Source organism: Chenopodium album, chromosome 7, assembly GCF_948465745.1.
Source record: "Chenopodium album chromosome 7, dcCheAlbu1.1, whole genome shotgun sequence".
NCBI classification, from domain to species: domain Eukaryota; kingdom Viridiplantae; phylum Streptophyta; class Magnoliopsida; order Caryophyllales; family Amaranthaceae; genus Chenopodium; species Chenopodium album.
The window spans coordinates 50,645,362-50,661,360 of NC_137840.1; the positions used below are offsets into that span (position 1 = coordinate 50,645,362).

The 15,999-nt window shown below is 34.3% G+C and overlaps 2 protein-coding genes across 3 annotated transcripts; one reads left to right on the top strand and one right to left on the bottom strand.

The window, feature by feature from the left end:
- The first annotated feature begins 334 nt into the window (after positions 1-334).
- LOC145639044 (uncharacterized) lies at positions 335-9,256 on the top strand. 2 transcript variants are annotated; one of them, XM_081690151.1, is made up of 10 exons: positions 335-1,105; positions 3,065-4,195; positions 4,335-5,441; positions 5,662-5,703; positions 7,514-7,590; positions 7,733-7,817; positions 7,901-7,984; positions 8,071-8,172; positions 8,250-8,348; positions 8,689-9,256. In XM_081690151.1, the coding sequence occupies exons 1-10, from the start codon at positions 365-367 to the stop codon at positions 8,797-8,799; spliced, it is 3,579 nt and encodes a 1,192-aa protein (XP_081546277.1). In that variant the 5' UTR covers positions 335-364; the 3' UTR covers positions 8,800-9,256. The 2 variants fall into 2 exon arrangements, 1 of the variants encoding a protein (XP_081546277.1); XR_014114810.1 differs by lacking the exons at positions 7,901-7,984; positions 8,071-8,172; positions 8,250-8,348; positions 8,689-9,256 and having other exon boundaries at positions 4,335-5,385; positions 7,733-7,791.
- Positions 9,257-10,030: 774 nt separating this feature from the next.
- On the bottom strand, positions 10,031-14,853 carry LOC145637893 (patatin-like protein 2). The gene is made up of 7 exons (XM_081688898.1): positions 14,596-14,853; positions 13,308-13,489; positions 12,541-12,727; positions 11,309-11,470; positions 10,906-11,208; positions 10,605-10,777; positions 10,031-10,366 (listed from the first exon to the last, which is right to left on the bottom strand). The coding sequence occupies exons 1-7, from the start codon at positions 14,725-14,727 to the stop codon at positions 10,255-10,257; spliced, it is 1,251 nt and encodes a 416-aa protein (XP_081545024.1). The 5' UTR covers positions 14,728-14,853; the 3' UTR covers positions 10,031-10,254.
- Between the last annotated feature and the right edge of the window lie 1,146 nt (positions 14,854-15,999).

A 15,999-nucleotide genomic window follows, 5' to 3' on the forward strand; every position in this document is an offset into this window, starting at 1 on the left:
CTAAAAATAGTACATATTCATTACTTTGAATAGTCAAACCGTTTTGACAGTACTGTGTACAAGTAAATAAAAACAGAGAAGTATTTTCGTAAAAAAAAAAAAAAAAAAAAAAAAAAGGTAACGAACTACCGTTCCGTATGATAACCGTAAGTGGTATTATTCCACGAAAGTTCGCATCTTCCAGCAATTTTCCCTCCTCTTCTCCTCCCCTCCCCTTCTCCAAGAAACACCCAACACTCTTCATTCCTCCATTCTCCTTTCCTTGGATTGCTAGTTTGCTACAACACCACCAAAACAACTCCAAACAATTGAATTACATTACATCACATATCATTCCAATTACCATTTTTAATCAAATTCTGTGATGCTTCGTATCTTCCTCCACAACATCCGCCATCGTCGATATCCCTTTTACCTTCGCCAACGCCGATTTTCCTCCTCCACCCCGCCGTCCTCGTGTCAACCATCAACGCCGTCATCGAATTCTCACCCTCACAACCCGAACCATTCGCCGATTAAATATGTCAATTCCGCCTCCACTCTCTCTCCTCTCTCCGCACCCACCACCGCCTCCTCCGTCTCTCGCACCACCCTCTCCCTCTCTCTCCTCTCCATCCTTGCCGTAACTGGAACAACATTTCTATTTTACTCCGAAGGTGGAGGCGATGACATTCGCAAAATCACCTCCGCAATCGAGGCAGCAGTCCACCGATCCACCGACTCGACTCACCGGATCATCAATCAAATGAAGCATACTGGTGCTGCTGCTGCGGTCCTATGGCAGTCGCTTCAGTCGGTTCTTTCGTCTGCCAATTACGAGGTTCGGTCCGGTTTTGAGTTTAGGGTTGCGGCGTTCTTGGCTGACATTGCTGCTGCTAATGCTGCGAGAAGGTCCGCCATTGTTGCTGCTGGTGGTGGGAGGGTTGTTGATTGGCTACTCGAGACGGTTTCCGGTGATGTTAGTGGGACTCAGGCTGAGGCTGCTAGAGCTTTGGCTTACTTGATTGCTGATCCTCTTGTTAGGCCTCAGGTTTTTGGGAGGCCTCATTCTGTTCCTTATCTTTTGAGGTTCATTTCTTCTTCTCAGCCTCAGCGCTCCAAGAAGGTTAGCATCCCTTTTCGTATTTTGTTTTGATTAAGTTTTGTTTTTGTTTCGAAATTTGAAGGTTTGGTGCAAGTATGGTTGAATTTAAATGTTTTACGAGGTTCGATTAATTCATATGAGTATACTCTATATTGGCAATCTGTTTTGATCAATTACAAACGAATGCTAGGAATTTCCAATCAAAACCAATAAGAATGATTTTCGAGATTGAGTGATGCTTATGAGTAAAACTTTGTCACATTGCTTGACATGAGCCACAATGACTGAGAGTAGTATTAGGATGGGTGATCTACTTGAAAGTGCTCATGTTGGTTCATGTAGGCGTTCCCACTTATGGGATTAAGGCGTTCCAGCAGAAGAGGAAGAAGAGTGATGCTTATGAGTATACTATACATAGGTGATATGCTTTGACCAATTAGAAACTGATTGTAGGATTTATTTACCAGAGCCAATTTTAAGGACTTCTGAGTTTGAGTAATGCATATGATTGATATGAGTATATTATACCTTGGTGTTGTGGTTCCACCAACTAGAAATGGATATAGGTTTACCTACAAGAACCCAAATGAAGGATTTTTGAGGTCATTGTTGTTATCACTTATGGTTCCATCAATTACAAACGACAAATCGTTGGATTTTCCTGTGATTATTTATATTTGAAATTTTTGAGGCTGGATAATTCATGAGTGTAATTTAATATTGGCGATGTTGTTCCACCACTTTCAAACTAAATGAATAGAACTAAGGGATTATTCATCAGAATCAATATGAAAATTTTTAAAGGTTTGTTTAATGCATATGAATATACTTTACAGCGGTGATGTGGTTCCACAAATTACAAACAATGAATCACAAGATTTGTTTTGTAGAACAAACTGGTACTATTTGAAATTACAGTAGGTAAAACCGAGCTCTTCTTTCATGTGTGGGTTATGGTGGAATTGAGCCGTCACTTTGATTAGTTTATAGACTTTATAGAGCATAATAAATTCTGTATTAGTTAGTGATTGTTTATATTTGAATGGTATGATATGCAGGCACTCTTTCTTGATGTAAGACACTGGGTAAATTGATTGTCTGCTTTATGATTAATATATTCATTCTTCAATTTGTCATGGTGCATTGATAATTGCTTTGGGAGACTGTATTAAGTGTCATAACTTCATCTTTGACCTGCCGCTTTTGTTGATTAAATGTCACATTTTAGTTATGAAATTAAAAAATATTTCTTTTGTAATGTTAGTTCTCATTAAGTGGTTGCCAAATTGATTGTAAGTGGAATCTTATACAGTTTTAAGGGATTTGAATCGTAAAATAGCAAATTTAGGGCCCCGTATGGTAGGCAATAAATGAATCATATGGGAATGAATATATATGTGACTTGGTAATGAAAGTCTCATGTTAATGGCCGTTGTATTGGAGCCCCATCCCCAAATATATGTTTTTTTATTTATAAATTTTCTTTGACCACTTGGTACCACCTCTGAAGTGATGATGGATATCTATGCAGTAAATTAAATTTTTGGCATTGGACTAGCATTACCATGGGCATGGGACTTTTCTTACAAAATTTTGTATATATTTACAATAACTACCTTCAATAACAACTTACGTTTGGCAAACTCATTTTCACAATTGAAGGTAGCTGATACTTTGGCCAACAAAATGCTTTTTCCGTTCTACAATTGCTCACCTCTTTTTGAAGTTTGATTTCTTTTATATCTACACCTTTCAAGGTGATTTTCTGAAATGACTTTTATGACCAGTGATAACTGATAAGAGAGCATGGAAGGCAGTAATTTTGAGAAATTTCACATTTTAAATGACTTGTTTGATTTTGGCTGTGGAATTGTGCTTTAATCTTGTGGATCTTGGTTTTGTGACATCTTACAATCAATGTTAATTTTTGGATGCATCCGAGTTTATGTTTTGTAAAAACATTAACTTTCACTGGAACAGAATTCAAGAGTTTCTGATTCTGTGAAAGGGAGGAGCATGCTTGTTGCAGCAATAATGGATGTTGTGACTTCCACTTGTGACAGCAAGGGCAATGTCCGATTCCAGCCATGCCTTCCTGCAAATGCTGAGATGAGGGACATTGCATCAGCGATTCAAGTAATTGAAGGTGGTTTTCTGGATGATCCAAATACTGAAGATGATGATGATGGTGGGAATGGATTGAAGGGTATTGGTATCAAGGTTCTTGGAGGGACAACTATATTAGGACTTTCAAGATCTAATGGGCATATGAGTTATGATGATAGTGATAGTGTAACAACCAGTAAATACGCTTCAAAAAATCATGTTTACCAGAAAAGGCATGATAGCTACCTTGGAGATGCAAGCTTGTCATCTTCTGTAGTGCCTGGTCTCTGGGATGATTTACATACTCAGCATGTTGCTGTGCCATTTGCTGCATGGGCACTAGCCAATTGGGCTATGGCATCAGAGGTTAACAGATTTCATATTCAAGAATTAGATCAAGATGGAAATGCTATCATGACTGCCTTAGCAGCTCCTGAAAGATCAGTGAAGTGGCATGGGAGTTTGGTTGCTCAATTGCTTTTAGAGGACAACAATGTTCTGTTAAGTAATTCTGTTTCAGACTGGAGTTCTTGTCTGCTTTCAACTATATCACAAGCTTGTAAAACTGATGACATACCTCTGGCACTGGTAGCTTTGTCTGCATTTTTGCTTTCTGTTGATAAGAGTTCGGGAGCCAAAAAGGTTGTTATGGAGAAAGGTCTTGGTTTGATGAGAGACACTGCTAAACAAACAGTGCACCATAAGGATATTCAAGAAGCTCTGGCAAGAGCATTAGAACTAATATGTACCAGTGAAAATCGTTTATCTCTTGAAGAAAGCCTAAAGTGGTCAGGTATCCTTCTTCCCTGGGCTTGTGGAAAATTTTCTTCTGAAAAGACTCGATATTCGGCAACTAAAATCCTTTCATGCATTCTTGAGGATTTTGGGCCGTCTTCTATTCCGATTTCTCAAGGATGGTTAACTATTCTAATAAATGAAATTTTGGACTCTACTAAGGCATCATCAGTTAAAGGATCCTCCCAGCCAAAAAGCGACAAAGTGAAGGTTAGGATGTGCATTTATAGCTTATGTTCTATTATAAATTTCTGTAATTTATTCTTCACCTCTGTTTTGGATTCCAATATTTGATTGGAATTTTTTGATCAAATATTTGTTCATATACTATGCTATCTTACATTTGCAGACTCAAATTGATCAGTCAAATATTCAATCTGGTATACTAATTGCCAGTCAGCTTGCAAATTCTGTTGTTAATCTAGCTGGAAAACAATTGGGTATTGCCGCAGATCGCGGTGACTCATTCCCTATAGCTGACCTCCTGTCTCAAGAACCTTTCGCTGGAGCATTTAAAAGCTTAAATAAAGATCGGAATCCTAAATGTGATGCTGCTGACTCAGCAGTGGCAACCCTGAAGGGAATCAAAGCGCTAACTGAAATTTGTGCAGATCTTGTTAATCAAAACAAAATTGTAGATTCTGGGGTCTTATGTTTGTTGAGGCGCTTTTTGCTAAGAGATGATTATGAAAGCCTTGCTGCTATTGAAGCATATGATGCATCAAGAGCTGGGGAGGGACCAGACCAGGCTAGTAAGGTCCTAGATGAGTCAAAGGTAGATACTAATGGTCAATCAAAGGTCCGAATCCCACCATCTACTCACATCCGGAGGCATGCAGGTAGACTACTAACTGTTCTTTCAGCATTGCCAAAAGTTCAAAAAGTTATTATAGCAGATGCAACTTGGTGTAATTGGCTTGAAGAGTGTGCTAATGGAAAGATTCCTGGATGTGATGATCCTAAGATTCAAAGTTATGCCAGAGCTACTTTGTTAAATGTGCTTTGCCATGAAAAACGGGACTCTGACACTGGAAGGAGTGGTGGTACTGGTACTGGATTTGTGAATGATAGAGCTGTAACTCGTGTTCAGCCCCGCTATGAGGATATGATATATCTAATCAATCCTGAATCACAGCACTGGAAATGTCATGACAGACCTGTATCTCAGAATTCAAATGAACACTCTGGTGGTGATAATGACATCAATTTATCTAGATCCACAGAGGGGCATGAGAATTATTCAGATTTAGAAAACCCTGCAGTAGACATTATTTTTGTTCATGGTCTACGTGGTGGGCCTTTTAAAAGTTGGCGCATATCTGAAGACAAGTCATCAACCAAGTCAGGCCTTGTAGAGAAGATTGATCAGGAAGCAGGGAAACAAGGAACCTTTTGGCCAGGTGAATGGCTCTCAGCTGATTTTCCTCATGCTCGTTTGTTTACACTTAGATACAAGGTTTGTTTAGAATCAAAGTCCCTTGTGCCTTTCTGCTTGGGGTTGTTGATGTGCCAAAACTTATATAATAACTAATAATAGCACTTGAATTTTGGATACATTTCTTTTTGTAAAAAATAAAAAGCAGGATCATGATAGTCTAATTTTAGTGCACCTATACAGTTTCCTTTTTTGTTTTGGAAATCATGAGTTTGAAATTGTACCTGGATAACTGTTGCAGACAAATCTTACTCAGTGGTCTGGAGCTAGCCTTCCTCTTCAGGTGTGCATCATTTTGCCATATATTTTTTTATAGCATTCAATGTTATTGTTTTGTTTGGTGTATTTATCCAAATGTTATACGATTGAAAATTTTCAATCATTTTTATATCTTGGCTGATGTTTTTTAGGCTCAATTTAGGGATTCCATAACTCATCTTGTGAACGGTAACAAGTATAAAACCATCTCTAATTCCCATAATTAATATACTAACACATGTAATGTTTGTTAGCAGAGAGGGTTATACCAACAATAGATACATTATGTTAGGGAATTTTAAGGTAGACTAATAAGAGAGGGATACTTTGAGAAATCTCAAAACCATCTGGTTTTAGATACCTCCCATCCCCCTCTCCGAAAATCTCTTTATTTTGGAAACATTTTGTTTTTACTCTCAATGATAGCTTTGGTAATGCAAACTTGGGTGCGTGCGGTTATGTAATTATGTTTTCATGTTTTTTTTTTTGGAAAATTGCCAAAAATAATACAACCATTGGGTCATTCTTTTTTAATAATATAACCTTTTGATTATTTTATAATAATACAAGCTTTAGGAGGTGTTAATTTTAAACCTGACAAAATCGGATGTGCAGTGGATTTCAAGGTTAGGAAAGGGGAGGTGATGAGTTTTTGGTGGTGTGGATGGGGAAGGGGGGAATATTTCCTCTTCTCCTACCAAAAAAACCCACCTAATATCCGATTTTATCTTGTTTAAAGCTAACACCCCTAAAGATTGTATTGTTCGAAAATAATCAAAAGGTTATATTATTAAAAAAGAATAGGCCAAAGGTTGTATTATTTTTGGCAATTTTTCTTCTTCCTTTTTTTTTTTTTTTTTTTTTTTTTTTAATAAAAATGTGGACTAAACCTAATTTTCCAGTGTACTAATGATTGAGAATTTAGTTCAAGGAAGCTGTCAATGAATATCGTTTGGGGTGGGGGTCATCAAATTCAAGTCAAACATGTTTCTTTATATGTATTAGCTCTCATATATGTATAAACTAAGGCTTGTCAGAGGAAAAGGGAGATTATTTTGTTTCTGATCATAATGGAGGAAAATTGTCTTATGATCTTGGACCTTTTTCAGGCTATGTTGCAATAAATAAATAAACCTCCCTGTTGTGTTATCATTTTTAAATTGTACTCCCTCTGTCCCCAATTGATCTACCCTTTTCTCAAATTTCACGGGAATTAAGAAAGAAAAAGGACAAAGTAGTAGAAGTACATGGGAAAGCTAAATTCAAATGGGAAAGAAAAAAAGTAGAGAGAGAATTAGAGAAAGTAGTAGAAGTACATTCACATGGGAAAGCTAACTTTTGTACAAATATTTTTGCAAAATCAAGGGTAATTTAGGAAAATCGTCTAATTAAGGCAAGAAAAATGAGGGTAAAAGGGTAATTTCTTGATACCCATAAATGGTAAAAAAATGAAATGGGTACATCATTTAGGACCACCTAAAATAGAATATGTGTAGATCATTTGGGGACGGAGGGAGTAATTAGTTATTTGGTTGTAGAGGTATAGTATTTTATTTATTTATTTATTTATTTTTAATATCTCTTTCTCTTTTTGATTTAATGTATCTTGATGGACTCCCTTGGTTCTACCAAACATAATGCTTGGTACTTGGTAGGATATAGTATTTGTCGTGAGAACAGAGGAACAGGTAAAAATTTAAACATCATGCTAAGGAAGGAATGTAAACTCCTGAACAACACGCATTTTGGGATACTTAATTTGTAATTTTTTAGCTGATCTAGTATCTTGCAATGATATTGTTGCCTTTGCATTTGATTTTATGTACAAATTACAGGAGGTCAGCTCAATGCTTTTAGAGAAGCTTGTCGCTGCAGACATCGGCAGTCGACCTATTGTGTTTGTCACACACAGGTTCTTTACCCCCTTTAAAGCACCATTATATCTCTTTTGTCAGGCTTTCATGTACTTTTTATTAAGGAAAATTATTGTGTTTGTTGTTCGTATGTATTAGAGATCTTTTTGTTGGTAACTTTTGAATATTTAATGTTTACAGTATGGGCGGGCTGGTAGTGAAGCAGCTGCTATACCAAGCAAAGACAGAAAATTTGGACAATCTTGTTAATAACACCGTAGGAGTTGTATGCCCCTTTCCCTTAATCTTGTTTCAACCATATTAATTTTATTTAGCATTCTATGATACTTATTTTGTCCATGGTGACAGGTGTTCTATAGTTGTCCACATTTTGGCAGCAAACTGGCAGATATGCCCTGGAGGATGGGCCTTGTGCTTCGCCCTGCACCTACGGTCATTTTCACTCTTATCTCATTGTGTTTTTTTTTTTTCAATATTGTCACATGTTTGTTTTAATCAGTTGTATTGTTATTTTATAGATAGGGGAGCTAAGAAGCGGATCTCCTAAGTTGGTTGAGCTTAATGATTTTATGCGGCAACTTCATAAAAAAGGGTTACTTGAAGTACTTAGCTTTTGTGAGGTAAAGTATTCTATTTGATTTGTCTGGTTAAGCAGTATGTTGCAACTTTATTCTTGATTGTTGATTGTCCCTTTCAGACCAAGGTGACTCCAATTGTTGAGGGCTATGGAGGATGGGCTTTCCGCATGGAAATAGTTCCAATTGAATCAGCATATCCTGGTTTTGGTGATATTGTGGTAAGTATGGTGCTTTTGTTGAGATTGCCTGAGCAGGCGAAGTATTAAATGTTAACCCTCATATTTTGCCGTCATGCTGGTGTTTATGATGATATACTTCTATGTGATTGTTCGAAAAATTCAGGTTATTTCGATCATATAGCACAGGTTGGAAGTTTCATTAGCTCACACAAATAATAGTACTACCTCTAAAGATTAATTATCTGTGGAGTTAAATTGCTGTGGCCGGGATGTTTCTCCCATTTAAATGAATGCTGTCTCACTATGATGTGCTCCAGTTTACCTTTTGATCTGAGTTAAATGTTTTTTCTCTGTCTGATTGTTTTCGTACCTTTGTTAGGTGTTAGAGTCAACTGATCATATTAATTCCTGCAAACCACTCAGTCGTGATGATCCATCATACACAGAGATATTAGAGTTCTTGCGTAAAGTAAAAGCTCAGCATACGTGAAATAAGAAAAGGATAAGTATTTTAGAGTTTCAAGCCATTTTGAATTATTCATTTTGTACATAGTTATAGATAGCTCCATGAATCTAAAGCTCAGTAGAAAAATAGAGATGACTGATAACTCACGGGATGTTCTTTGAACCAAGGATGCATTTTATTGCAATTTGCATGAGCTTCTACAAAGTTGGCATTTTAGTGAAGGAGCATTTGCATTTATTGCTAGTAGGCATTGGGTGGCTTACTCTACGAGAAGTATTTTCCGATTGTTGCAGGGCTTTATGCTCACCTTTAGGTTGGAACGCTCATTCGGGGTTTCCTGTTACATGAGTCAGGTTTCAGCTGTGGACAGTTGCCCTTGTATTAGTTGTATGTTGTAGAATCAACAATTAGCATAGGAGTTGTAAATGAATATTTATATACTACGTAGTATGTTACATTTATAAGTCATACTTGTGAATTATGATTTCATCATCATATCTTATCAATTATTTGCATAGAGTTGCAAATTTGTGTGAGCTTATTAATGTTTGAAATTTACTATTTGTTTCTATTTGTTTTAATTTGTGTGTGTAGAGAGAGCTACAAAGGACCCTCAATGTTGTATTTTATCATCTTAAGTCTTGAATTGAACCTTGAAAAAAAAAGCCTTGGAATTGATTAAATTATTTTAGAAAGGAGGATTAAGGACTTAGGCTTGCAATCTGTAATTCTGAGTTCGAAGTTGTTGAAATTCAAGGTAGAAAAGAGGATTTTATTGGCGGAGAGTCAGGGATAGACAATTAGGGTAGTCGTGCACTACTGAGCCCTAGTTAGCTAGAAGTAAGCGTGCCATACAGCCCATACTGGACTTCAGTGCACCTGCAGGGCATGCAACATCAGTATAGCAAGCCGCGGATTGTTTAGCTAGGTTTATATGGTTTCGTATAGATTTTAGGCTACTTGGACACAATTGTGCTATGCCGGATCTAGTAATTCTTTAAATTCTTGAATTGGGTTTGAAATGTTTGTATGATATGGAGCTTATATAAGGCCAGTTTGGGACAATTTAGGAGGCTTGTCCAGTTGTCCATCTTCACTTTTGTTTCAAGGAAAGGACAAAGATTAAAATCCTTTAATGTCCATTTTCCTTGGTTAGAAATTGCTACCTAAGTGTGTTTTCTGGTAAATCTTGCCAACAAATGATTCATAATAGATAATGTATTTAGAGCTTCTAATATGTAGCAAAGAAAAGCACTTAGATTTAAGTAGACCATGTTTTATTAAATAAATTTCCTTTGATGGAGAAAATTACAAGTAATAAAAGACAATGACATCAACAACAATATAAGCAACAACATTTATTTCTTCTGTATATAAAAAATAACATATGGTATCAAAGCAAAAAATAAAGGAAAGGTGCTGATGAAAAAACTGAGATGCAACTGATGTTTTCAACCGGCCCAGATTTGATTTACATGACTAGGATGTTTCGGCTTGTCCGGTTTTGGCATGGCCGTAATGAGCGCGCCCGTTTCCCTGAGGTGATTTTATGTAACGTAGCCGCCTCTCCTTCGACAACACTTCTGCTAGCCTACATGAATTACAGAATAACTCATTCATACATCTCAAATTATAAAATTGCTCAAGTAAGTTGATCCATTTTGAATGGAGTATGGTTGATAAATGATAAGCACGTGAACAGTAAATGTAAAGAACATTAGTATGAAATGGACATAATATATACTTTGTACATCGCAAATATTACACATTTTTACCATTTGTTTCCATAAAAGTATAAGTGTACAAGTAGTGAGATTGAATTGACTAACCTTTTCAGAATTTCCTCATTAGTATGACGACTGATAGGCTCACTTACACCAGTAGCCAAATTCACATTTGAAATAGGCTTTTTCAGCAACTCTTCCCCAGCTTTTACTAGATTACCCAAGTTTTCTTCAGTCGAAATATCAACAGATGATATATCCCCCATCAATGTATCATCCTACAAGTTACGAAGTATTTAATATCATCAATTCTTTTAAAAAAAAGAAAAAATTACAAGTATACTTATCATAACATTAGGAAACCCTACTCACAAGGGGAAAAATTAGGAAACTCGAAATAAAATACCTGAATCCGGATATAATTTTTCTCACAATGAAGGGCTTTAAAGACAGTGTTAAGATGAAGATCCACCATATCACCACTTGCTTGCATAAACACATCAATTAAAGGGCAGGACCCTCCAGATGTAAGCCAACTCAGCATACCCCATTTTGCCGCTGAGTCAGCATCATACTTCTCATCACATTTGGTTGTACCAGTTCCTAAGGATAATACTAAGTATCTATTATAATCTGATGGTTTTATAGGGTAGAAATCAGGGCTCCCACTATATATCTCATTTGACACTTCGTTTATTGCTGCCAATGCCTATAAATATTACACAAATGAAGCGAAGTTTATATTAGAAAAGTTAGGAGTTGATAAGTTCAGATCAAATAAGGTAAGTCAAGTAGTGATAATTACATACCGGATTGTTAGCGGCGACACCACCATCAATAAGATTGTATTCTCGGATTTCTCCACTATGTCCTTCATACTTGAAATAATGGGCTGGAAGATAAGTTGGTGCAGCTGAAGTGCCTATGCATATATCCGAGAGTAACACATCTAAGCTTGGAGTCCTTTTTACCTGAAAATTAAATACGTGGTCAATCAATTTTGTGTGTTAATATAATCAATTTTGTCTGAAATTAAATGCATGGTGAATTGAAGTAACAATAATTTTGTATATAGATAATTCAAGATATATACACGAACGTACGTACAATCATTATGCAGCAATAATGCAGGTAGTGTGTGCACAATGACAAAGATGGAAATTATAATTTATAAATTCGTACTTGTAACGTTGCTTTTGTATTTTGCACCATGTATCCCGGCCGTTGAAAAAAGAGGCTTCCAGTAACTAATTGTACAAGACTAGCTACAAGTACACAAGCTAATAACAAAGTAACCTCTATAATATAATATTTTTTCCGTTTTTTTTAGTTGCTACATTTTTGATTTCATGGACTCTTAAACCATTTTTTAAGAGGAGAAAGATAGAGCGAAAAATAAGAGGGACCTATGTGGATAGGAGAGCAATAGAGAGAGAAATGTCAAAAATAGAAAGTATAACAACTAATTAACAATTTCCAAAATAGGAAAGAGTAGCAACTAAAAAGAAACGGAGGAAGTAATATTGATCGGGTAACCTCTTTAACACTGACCGGGTAACCCTTTTAAAACTGATAAAGTAATTTATGTGACACTGATCAAGTAACCCATATAACAATTAAAAAAGTAACCTCGTGATGGTTGGCTATATCGTGAGGCCACCCACATATAAGAATTTGTGTATCTAAATATCTGCATACAAAGATTTGATTTATTACAAAGGGTTCAGTATAATATGTGTACTATGTAATCCAAATGTTATTTAAAACCAATTAGGTAAGATATGTTTAGTTCTCAAAAAAAAAAAAAAAAAAAAAAGGTAAGATATGTTTAACTATAATAACGACAATAATGTTCCATCCTTGTCATAATTTTTGTATTTCTCTATTTTGAGAAAAATACGTACGTAGTATGAATAATGACAAGGGCTTAATTTGTCGGGAAGATAGAGTAATTTATTATCCATTGAATTTCAGTCAATCAATTCAATGAAATTAGGCGTATACAAAGAATAAGTAATGAGTTTGAGTAAAGACTAACTACCTCATAACTTGAGAAGATAACCGGCTGCATACGTTTGATGTCAAATGTTGGGACAACAATGTTAGTCAAAGTTTGATGTAGCTTTGTATTTCCTAACTTTTCCTTTGCAATTTCATGCAAATACTTGCCATCATATTTGGGTCCTTCAAGTGACTTCACAATTTTACTTGCATGACCAAAGAAAGACCTACAACAACATGTTAATTCATTTGTTATCATCCACGAATAAACAAGTTAATATGGTTTAACTAGCTTATCTATTTTAAATTTCCCGTGAAAAGAACATGTAAAAATAATATAGTAAGACAATAAAATTTCTTTTCTAATAATAAATATACATTTATAACTTACTTAATTTTTTTTATTAACATGTAAAATTCAATAATAAAAGTCAACCCGTTTAAAGAGGTCATCTTTTTCTTAAGAAACACCCACTTTATACTATTAAAAACTATATTTCATCTCAATAATATTCATTTCTTCGAGTTCACAAGAGAGGGTGTTTTAATTTTTTGGAATAACATTACAACTAAATCAATTTAATTAATGTCCATCTAATGATATTCCATTTATATTAAGATGCATACTTCATATAATGTGCATTATTGAGATATAAAATAAAATAATATTTTAATGAACTAAGTGTATTTATATTGGCACCCTCTCACATTCATCTGTTCTTTGGCAAATTAGAAAAAGAATGGGACAAGGTATCAAAATACACCCGAATGTAAGGTAAATAAATTAAACAAGTGATTGATGCATACTTTTCTTGAGGGAAAATTCCGGGGCAATGATCTAAGTAGAATTGCTTGATATCTTTGGCAGCAAACAAAGGGCGGTTGTTTTCGTTTGGTGCTGCAAGCATGGCTGTTACTAGACCTCCAGTGCTGGTTCCCGCCATCACGTCGAAGTAATCCGCTAGCCTAGCATCCTCTCCATCCAATTTCTGCATCAAATCATCATACACACAAAATTACTTCGTTTTATTTTTTAGTCAAAGCACAATTTTATTTGATCTTTGACTATAACAAACTAAGGTTTTTTTTGTTTAATTTAAAGGTAATAAAAATGACGGTAATGGATCAAAAAAAAAAAAAAATTGACGGTAATGAACTAATGATTATAAATAAATACAACCTCCGTTTCTTTTTAGTAAACACGTTTCTTTAGTCACGTTTGTCAATGCACAAATTCAATCATTAATATCTTTAATTACCGATAAACAAAAATTATAAAAAGTTGATATTTTGAAAATATACATTGTGATGAATCTAAAAAATCCCACTTGACTATATTTTTCTTCACATATAAAGCACAAAACACAGTCAAAGGCGGGTGTGTGTGAATAATACTAAAGTCAAAACATATCAGCTAATAAAAAACGGAGGTATTATAACTTTTTTTTTCCTAGATTAAAGAATTATTACTATGGAGTAAATTAATAATTAAAATTAGTTTATTACTTCGTGTGTATGAAAAATTTAATTTAAGTAGTACTCTAGTCTTGATTAAATGATTATTCATACCACTTGGATTTCCACATATGTTTAGGAGAATTGTTTTTTAAGCCATTTGTTGTGTTATTTTATTGTAATATATTAGGTATTCTAATTAAGAGATAATGGAGTATTGTTATTACGGAGAATAATTTAATACAAAAGTTAAAGCAAATTTGGTGGGAAATTCAAAAGTGGGAACTTCGTCCCATTATTAAGATGGAAGCTTCAAGTACTTTACAATAAGCTTTTGCCACTACCTAATAATGCTACCCATTTTATTTGCTCTTTTTTTTTTAACTTGATTTTTGTTCAGTCAATATTACTAAACTAAACAAATATTTTAGGGCCAAGCAAAAATTTTATGCATTTTATTAAGGTCCAAGTCATTTATATTATGTTGGAGCTTGCATTGCATAAAAAAAAAAAAATCTTTTCTACGCATCAACATATGCATATACAATGATAAATCTCAATACCATAAAAGCATGATACATGACATACATACTACATTATGATTAATGCATGGTCACATAAATAGTATTGCACTCTTTACCTGAAGCTCATCTTCTAAGAAGGCTAGAATGGTCCCAGGAATCAGTCCTCGGACTCCACCTCCGTCGATGCTAAGAATAGTGATTAAGTTACCATAAGTTGGAGCTTGAAGAAGCGAGTAGGCTCTTTCCATGGCTAACAAGAAAGTTTTGTGATTTGTGTCTAGAATTTGATAGAGGAAAAACCGTTATTTCTGTAGAGAAAAATACTTAACTAATTTTGATGGAGGTAATAATTATTAGCGAGTTTGATAATACTATCGAGATGAAATGGCTATTATTTATAGACATTTCATGTCTAGCAAACTAGACATGTAAACTTGACGTAGTAAAACGATATACAACAACTAGTTTATAACCAATGTTGAAATTTCAATATAATAACAATATTTTTATGTTGTTATTAGACGTTAGACTAATCAACGAGGTCTTAGTTCTAGTGTAGTGGTGTTGAATGATAAAGTTTAGCTAATTGGTTGGTCATACGAAAACGTGTGACTTATTTATTGTCAATTGGGAAAGAAACACTTTTGTACTTCTGTAAAGAGGAGAAATTAAATCAAATTGCTTCGAGAAAAGTAAAACTTTTGAATAGTAATTTTTTTTTTTACCAAATCATGTTCAAGTGTTAGTTACAAGTTTGGGTTATATTACTTGACCGAGAGGTAATTGATTTGGTCCATACAAATAAATGAGTATTGGCAAGACATATTCAACGCGATTCATAGAAACTTATCCAATTGGTTTGGTTTAAGATTTTTTAGTTTAAGATGTTTCGGGTGGTTATTTTTCATGGTGTTTTTTTTTTTTTTTTTTTATTTTTTATTTTTTATTTTTTATTTTTTATTTATTTTTTACTATTTTATTATTTTTCTCTCCCACTAACTACAATTTTTATGAATATTTATTATTTCTCATCATTCAAGATTTATTATTTCTCTCTTCTACCAACCCCCACTTAAACTTCTTTTTTTATTATGAGAAACATTTAAAAAGATCGGATGCACAATAAAATATTGTACACCCGCTTTAAAGTTACTTTCTTAAATAATAAAAAAAAATTACCTTATAATGAATGAAAATTACCTAGTATATATAAGTTATTCTTGATATAAATAAATGTTATTTAAGCTTTATGGAAAAAATTTACCTCAAATTCAACAAAACTTACCTTTTTTTTTTTTTTTTTGAAAGCAAATTCAACAAAACTTACCTCGATGTACAGTAATATTATTGTACATTTTTTTTTTGAAACATAATATTATTGTACATTGGATGTATACAAAAGTTTTTGTTTTATTATTTTTTTTTTTGGAAAAATTTACCCAACTATTGCCTTCCTTCTCATTTTAATCCCAACTATAGTTTAACTTAGAATAATCCCAAATATTGGGTGATCCTTCTCA

Bases quoted from the DNA above. Each gene is read 5' to 3' on its own strand.
- LOC145639044 (XM_081690151.1), top strand. From the start codon at position 365: ATGCTTCGTATCTTCCTCCACAACATCCGCCATCGTCGATATCCCTTT. The intron at 1,106-3,064 runs GTTAGCATCCCT...TCACTGGAACAG, and splicing joins AGCCTCAGCGCTCCAAGAAG to AATTCAAGAGTTTCTGATTC. The intron at 5,442-5,661 runs GTTTGTTTAGAA...TAACTGTTGCAG, and splicing joins TGTTTACACTTAGATACAAG to ACAAATCTTACTCAGTGGTC.
- LOC145637893 (XM_081688898.1), bottom strand. From the start codon at position 14,727: ATGGAAAGAGCCTACTCGCTTCTTCAAGCTCCAACTTATGGTAACTTA. The intron at 11,209-11,308 runs GTATGTAATTAT...TAATATTTATAG, and splicing joins GTGTCGCCGCTAACAATCCG to GCATTGGCAGCAATAAACGA. The intron at 10,778-10,905 runs GTATTTTATTTC...CGTAACTTGTAG, and splicing joins AAAATTATATCCGGATTCAG to GATGATACATTGATGGGGGA.